General features: G+C 45.5%; 1 gene segment (V, D, J or C); it reads left to right on the forward strand.

Moving 5' to 3' along the window:
* The first annotated feature begins 754 nt into the window (after positions 1 to 754).
* Positions 755 to 1,231, forward strand: LOC130037684 (immunoglobulin kappa variable 1-39-like). The segment is given in 2 exon segments: positions 755 to 803; positions 912 to 1,231. Coding segments are annotated over 2 exon segments (369 nt in total).
* The last annotated feature ends 6,435 nt before the right edge of the window (positions 1,232 to 7,666 follow it).

The following is a 7,666-nucleotide window of genomic DNA, read 5'->3' on the forward strand; positions in this document are numbered from 1 at the left end:
GAGCTGGGGTCTCCATGTGAATCCAGGGCCTACATGGCCCAGAGCACCTGCAGAGAAAATCCTGACAGTTCCTGACACTGCAGCACTACAAAAGCTTTGCATCCATGGGCCCCAGATTGAACTGCTCATCCCGGATGACTGAGTTATGTTCAGAGTGACTGTCGGGTTCTCTGGGCACTGAAAGAGAGTCCCCACCACCCAGAAAAAGAAAATTAAAAACATAAAATTTTAAGTCCTTACAAAGAACTGATATACATATGTGTGTTTGTGTGAGTGTAAATATATATATATATATATACATATATATGTATGTATGTATGTATGCATTCCAGATAAAAAAGAAAGTTTCTTTGTCTTAAATATATCCACAGCTGTGAAATAAAGGAGTCTGTACAATTCTTTGAGAGGGTCAGTGTGTCTGACAGTGTGTGGTCTGACAGAGCCAGTCTCTGGGCCAGAGAGAGCAAGAAAGCCTGTCCTAACTCTCAGGACACCATGGCCCGAATTTCTGTGCTCATACTCTGGCCCTCCTGGGGCCTGGGCAGGAGCATGTTCTCTGTGGGCAAAATTCTGCTTCCCCACAGGCACCTGCACCCTTGACTTCTCTGCAGCTGGGCTGGTCCCCACACAAACCCTTCCCATCTCTGCCTGCCCAACCCCCTCTCATTTGCAAGTCCTCAGAGCTCATGCCTGCACACTCAATAATAGTCTGTGACACACTGCAGTGTCAGTGTCTGTCACACCCAGAGTGGACATGAGGGTCCCTGTGCAGCTCCTCAGCTTCCTGCTGCTCTGGCTCCCAGGTAAGGAGGGAAATGTGGGTTTTCATGAATTTGGAATGCCTGTCTCTTCAGGGAAATTACCTAACTTGTGGGTAATGATAATGATGTGCACTTATATTTTTATCTCAGGCACCATGTGTAATATCCAGATGAGCCAGCCTTCATCCATGCCTGCATCTCTGGGAAAGAAAGTCACCATCACCTGCAAGGCCAGTCAGAGAATTGACAGTGATTTAGCCTGGTATCAGCAGAAACCAGGGAAAGCTCCCAGGCTCCTGATCTCTGGTGCAAACATTTTACAACAAGGCGTCCCTTCCCGGTTCAGTGGCAGTGGATATAGGACAGATTTCACTCTCACCATCAGCAGCCTGGAGCTTGATGATCTTGCCACGTATTACTGTCAACAGGGTAGTAGGACACCTCCCACAGTGATACAGACCAGAACATAAACCCCCAAAGATCAGTTTTGTGAGGCTGGGTGATCAGCTGCTCCTTTCGGTGCTGCCACTGCTGAGGGTGTGTCAGATGCAGCCAGGCTTCGCAATGATGGGCAGTTCTGGTACATGTTGAAGGAATATCTTAGGCTCCGTGCTCTCCTTGTCATTCCAGCAGCTCAGACATGACAACAGACTTGCTGATTGAATTTATAGAGATTATTTTCCTGAAGTAAGTAGGTGACAGTTTCATTCAGATTTCCTCTGTACTGCCCTGGCCATCTAGAAGGCCTAGAAACCATGTTTTAAAAGACATTTTTTAATAATCACATATATTTCCACCCCAGTTTTGAGGACACATGAGCACACCATAGCCTCACACTGAGGACGTCTCACAGGGTGCATCCTCCCATGCCAGGATGCCCTGTTTGATGTGGGCCAGAGGAAGAGACTGAGTCTCACCAGGGAACAAACCCTCACAATCCTGTGGTGTGTGTTTAGTGGGGGGCTGTGGAGGGATGATATCTACTCCCTTGGCGATTTTGATCCTGAAATCTGAATGGGAAATAAAACAATTTCATTCACAGGAACTGTGTTATACTATCCTAGATACCCTTGAAGTTGAAAAGGGGTATAAACCTCATGTCAAGTTGGGGGAGGGTGGAGAAAATTCTGGCAAGTAAGAGGAAATATAGAAAAAGAAAATATCAACACCCTGTACTTAGCCCAAAGGCTTATACTGAGGCCTGTGGGAGATTCCCTGGATCACAGTGCCTGACTTTCCCTACATGGTCAGGCCTTGACACTCTCAGAGGGAATGTAAATCTAAGGAAATCATTGTTGCCTTAGGAGACTCCACATTATTGATGATGTTTTCCCACTCTAGTAGCCCAAAAGTCACCATTTATCTAACAGTACTGATTTTCGTTGGATTGAATCCCTAGTGATGCTGGTGGGACCCATGGTGACTCACGTGAAATGGGGAGAAGAATGATGTTCACTTTCTCTCAATCTGCCTCTGCCACCCGGAACCCAGGGTTACTGGGTTCTGGTCTTGCCTCACAGAAAAGAATTTCAGGAGTAGGCAAGCAGTGAAGTAAAACAGATTTTCTTTGGAGGTTTTGAAGTGAAGGAGGAAGAGAAAGTGAGAGAGAGAGTTGAAAATATTGTGCTCAAGAGAGAACCTGGGCTTCACTAAGGGCAGAGAGAAACTTACACACATCCCAGCATTTGACATGAAAGCATGAAATTACAAATCTCCAGAGGGTAGATGCAGGAGTCACATGTGCTCAGGCAGCACATGTGCTTGGCCAGGTGGGCGCAAGCAGCACATTGTGAGGGACAGGCCCAAAATGGACCACCAGAATTAATTTAGCTTAACTTAACAGGAACCCACATAACAAAATAACTTGTTTTTCTGCCCCTGAGCAAGGATACAGGTGCCCTGGATTGTAAGTCACGAGAAGGGTGGGGGTCAGACCAGATAACCAGATGTCTCTCAGAAGACCTATGTCACAAGACCCAGGACTGCCCTAAAAACCAAGATATTCCTAAGCATTGACACAAATGCTGATCTTTACACTATAGGCTAAGTACTTTTAAATGGATTGGTTAGTAACGTATGTGTTGCTACAAGTCTATTGGCAATGAAATGCACGGGATGTGCTATAAGGGGCGGTGAAGGCCCTTATAAGGTCTTCTTTGGAGAAGCTCAGGGTCTTGCCCAACCTGCTGGACATGCATGTCCGTGTAGGTGGCTTGACTCTGGCTAGCCAGTCTTACAATAAACCCTGATTTTTTTTTGAAGTCTCTGGCGTCTCTTTGTGGTTAAAGTGAGATTTTGATCCATGCCCTAATAACAGTCAGGACTGCAAGATTGCAGGGCACCAGGCAGCCTAGCAGGGCACCTTCCCAAACCAGCCCCACAAGCAAACAAGCTAAGCAAAGGCACAAGCCAAGCAGATAGAAATTAAATTTAGGGGTTTTCCTAACAAAATAGGTGGAATCACCTGTTGGGACAATCATATACTGATTAAGTTATTTTTTATATTCTGCTACCATTTTATACAGTTAAAAAAAAACATCATCCACACACTGTTGATCCAAGGAAGGGTTGTAAGTTTGTAAGATTTAGACCCTAAACTTTTAGTTCAATAATCTGTGCTGGCTATGGAACCCCTTACGTGACTCTGGGTTGAATCCCTAACAAAAAGCCCAGGGTCTGCTATGGCCAAAAGCACCCCCTACACTGACCTCTAGAGAGACAATTTGCTCCAGTGTGACATATGGCTGTAACTGAATTTAAGCCTTATTAATGCATATATAACCTTCTATTTCTTTAAATATAGTAAAATGTAGTTCAAAGTGCACAATTTTAACTGACAATTTGGGATGTAGTTTGATAGTATAAATGCAACCTCAGTGAAAAGAGGATTTTTTTGTTATTGTTGTTCTGTGTCAAACTCCGTGAATGTTGGAATATAGCTCCAAATATTTTAGGCCTAACAATTGATTTGTCCTTTCCTCCCTTGCCCCAGGGAGCTTAGGTTTATCAGGTTGCACCCATCACAGTGCTCCCGAGTCACTCCCATTCCTTTGTTTGTCTGTAACTACTTCTTTGTGCTCTCTTCCCCAACCAGTTAATCAGCTTTTCCCCTAATCAGAATCTGTTAATTGGTAAGGTGAGATCTTTCTAAGACACTCAACTCTTATCAGTAAGTTAATATTGCATCTCTCCTCTCCTTATGTCTTCTGAATAGTTTACTTTAATGCAACGTCCTTTTTGTATAAATACAGGAAGATAGTTAATGTTACCCTTTGTAACTTGTGAGGGATAGGCCCAAAATGGACCACCAGAATTAATCTAGCTTAGCTTAACACGAACCCACATTGCAAAATAACTGGTTTTTCTGCCCCTGAGCAAGGAATTCAGATACAGGTGCCCCGAGTTGCATATCACGCAAAGGGTGGGGGTCAGACCAGATAAACAGATGTCTCTCATGTCTCTCACAAGACCCATGTCACAAGAACCAGGACTGCCCTAAAAGACCAGGATGTTCCTAAGCACTGACGCAAATGCTGATCTTTAAACTATAGGCTAAGGAGTGATATATTTTAAAATGGATTGGTCAGGAAAGTATGGGTTATTACAAATCTATTGGCTATGAAATGTGCGGGCTCTGCTGTAAAGCCCAAGGAGGGCCTATATTAGATCTCCTTTGAAGAAGCTCGGGGTCTTTACCCAACCTGCTGGAACTGCATGTCTGTGGAGGCGGTTGGACCCTGGCTAGTCAGTCTTACAATAAACCCTGCTTGCTGTTTGCAGTCTCTGGAGTCTCTTTGTCATTAGAGGGAGATTTCAATCCACGCCCTAACATTATTTAGGATGTAATTGGCTTTGAATATTATTCACTCCCGGGCATCTGCTTTCTCAACTTAAGTCTCAGTTGCCCTCACTTCCTAGTGCCCCCAAAGGCAGGGTTCCCACGAGGGACTGGATGGAACCAGGGCAAGCGGGCAAGCTATGTGCTACCCTGGCATCAAGATGCGCCAGGCCAAAGTGCCACGATTCTTAAGTATAAGTTAAGAGTTTGATCATAGACAAATGTTGTCATGATCCAAAAGTAATGAGGACACTAGGACCCTGTTAAGAATAGGAAAGACTATTTGACCTGAGCACTGTAGTCTGAGATCGAGATGGCCCTAGGAGAGCAATTCTATAAACTTTAAGTATTTCTTACTGTGTTCATACAAAATGATTTATATTATATATGCTTATATGTTTTTTGGACAAGGAGAGGAGAAACACACCCAGGGGATTCCGTTCTACGGTGGGTCGATCTGCTAAATGAGAATCTGTCCAAGACTAAAAGCAACTTTCCAGGAGAGAAAGAACTCTACCCCTATTAATTGTGATCAAACCTATGTGTAATTGTTACCCCAACCTGTTGGGGCTGGACTAAGCTGTCAGGGTGAGCCCATGTAGACTGCACCGCACAACGGGCAGGAACACAAGGACCCATGAAAATGAGAGATTTTTCTTCTGTCCTGACTAGTTTGGAAGAGGCTGAACATCTTTCCCCTTCGAAACTGCCTTCAGTAAATAATTTCAGTATATTGTAAGGGGCAGTTTTCCTTTTCTCACAGAAAGCTGGCTGGTCTTAGACATACAAATCTCTGGTCCTCTCTCACTCACTCTCTCCCACTGGTCAGAGGTCCGCTCTCGTGCTCAGAATCTTTCTCTGTTGTTAAAAAGCCTAAATGGCAGACCTTTCGCTCTGCAGGATGACCGACATTCCAGGTTGGTTGGCCCCCTGAGGGATCATTCAACTTGCCGCTTATCTTCCAGGTCAAGGAAGTCATCTACCAGCCTGCTCCCCAGGGGCACTGGGACCAGGACCCTTAGGCGGGAGTCCCAGGTGGGACAAGGGGCCCCCACTGACTCTGATCCTCCTTTTCCCCTGAACCCGAACTCTAATGCCACTCCCAGGCCAGCACTGGCCTTTCCCTACTTCTGATCTCTTCAGTTGGAAGAACTAAACCCTCAAGAGGTGAAAAATCATGTGCACACCCTTTGGGCATATTCGGGAGTCCCAGGGTGACTGGTGAGTGTGGTGCACACCCGTGTGAAAGAGTGGACCGGTCTGAGCAAGTGCCGAAGTGTGATCTGTGCGTGTGTCCATAGTGTGTGTATTTATTATCTTTCTCCTAATTCTGTTTATTAAGATTGTTTAATACGGGTCAAAATCAATCGACCCCCAATGCTTCAATTCTTGTCACTTCTCTGAGATCCACAGGAAAGCTCAGGATCTGGGCTTGATGATCAAGAAAGGTAAGTTTGACACTTATTGTTCATCAGAATGGCCTTCCTTTGGTGTGGATTGGCCCCCAGGAGGTTCCTTCTCTCCAAGGATAAAGGAGGTAATGTGTGGAAGATCTGCTGTGAAGGTATGCTCCCTTGGAAATCTCTAGGGGGACTGGGGGAGGAATGTGATAACCTCTGTGTGAATGCGTGTGTTTATGAGCACCCTGATAGGTCCTCCTATGGGGCATCACAATGCTGAACCACTAAGGCTAAGTTCTCCACCAACCAGGCAGGCATCTGAATGGTCTCTGCAAAGAGGCACCCCTCCTTTGTCTGTTTTGAGTCACCATCCACTATGGGAGGGAATGAAGGAAAGCCCACTAGTGAGAAGTCTCTGGGAAACTAAGGCAGATCAATTTCCAGGCAGAGAGGTCAATTGAAATGCTAATGAAAGCAGTTCAGATGTAAGGCAAAAAAAAAAAAAAAAGGGTAAATGGACAGAAGCTGCAAGCCAGCAAAAAGTGGGAAAAGTGGGAAAAGTAGAAAGCTAAGAAAGGCAGAACTGTTTTTTTTTTTTTTTTTTTTTTTTTTAAGGAGCAGAGTTTTAAGACCACAGCACCAGGTTTGGCTCCGGCACACAGCTGTGGGTCCTTCCAATGACAGGTCGGCCCAGGTGGAGATGAGCCTCTGAATAAAGGCCAAAGTGATAGACCTGGGGAGAAGTTTTGCCAAGGATCCCTCCTTTTTCATAGTGATGTTGGTGGGCCCCACATGTGACTTATGTGAAGTGGGGAGGAGAAAGACAGTCACTTTCTCCCTACCCGCCTCTGCCACCCGGGACCCAGGGTTGCTGGGTTCTTGTCTCGCCTCGCAGAAAGGAATTTCAGGAGTAGACAAGCAGTGAAGTAAATAGATTTTATTTGGAGGATTTTTGGTATGGAGGGAGGGAGAGAGAGTGAGAGAGTAAAGTTAGACACGAAAGTAAGAAAGTACACATCTCAAAAGGGGAGATGCAGGCAACACATGTGCTCGGGAACCACGTGTGCTCGGCCACGTGGGCGCAAGCAGCACATGGGATTGGGCAGCAAATGCGCCCGCTTCCTTTGTTCAAGGTGGCCTCAATAGGGTTTCTCCAACCTGCCCCCACTTGGGGCTTCTTCCCAGGTAAATGTCTGTTGCTAAGGAGGTTACCAGGGAGGATGGGAGTGGTGATGGTCTTCTTTGAAATTCCTTTCCTGGCCTTTTGTTCCTGGAGGAGCTTCTTTGGGTCTGTTGCTGGAGCCAGGCTAGGGTCTTATCAAGCCTTAGTTCCTGTTTTCCTATTTTCTGCAGGGCTGACTTTTGTCATTGCTTTGGGAGGGGGCCTTCCCTCTCTACCTGCCTACATCAATAGATTATTGCTTGCAATTAGGAAAACATCTGAGGAGCTTCCAACTAGGTAGTTTTAGATAAGGAGATCTTGTGGACCTCTGTAAAACACCATGTGGCCTGAGTATAGTGGGGAAAGGTAGCCAGTGAATGGCAGTTTGCATTACTAGATCATTTTGCAGTCAGATCTTTGCAGGTAACAAAAGAAATAGGAGAGTATCAATGCAGAGGAGGCAGGAAAATGCAAGATCTTATGATTAACTGTTTGACATCAGAAA

This window comes from Sorex fumeus, unplaced genomic scaffold (genome assembly GCF_029834395.1).
Source record: "Sorex fumeus unplaced genomic scaffold, SorFum_2.1 ptg000006l, whole genome shotgun sequence".
NCBI classification, from domain to species: Eukaryota; Metazoa; Chordata; class Mammalia; order Eulipotyphla; family Soricidae; genus Sorex; species Sorex fumeus.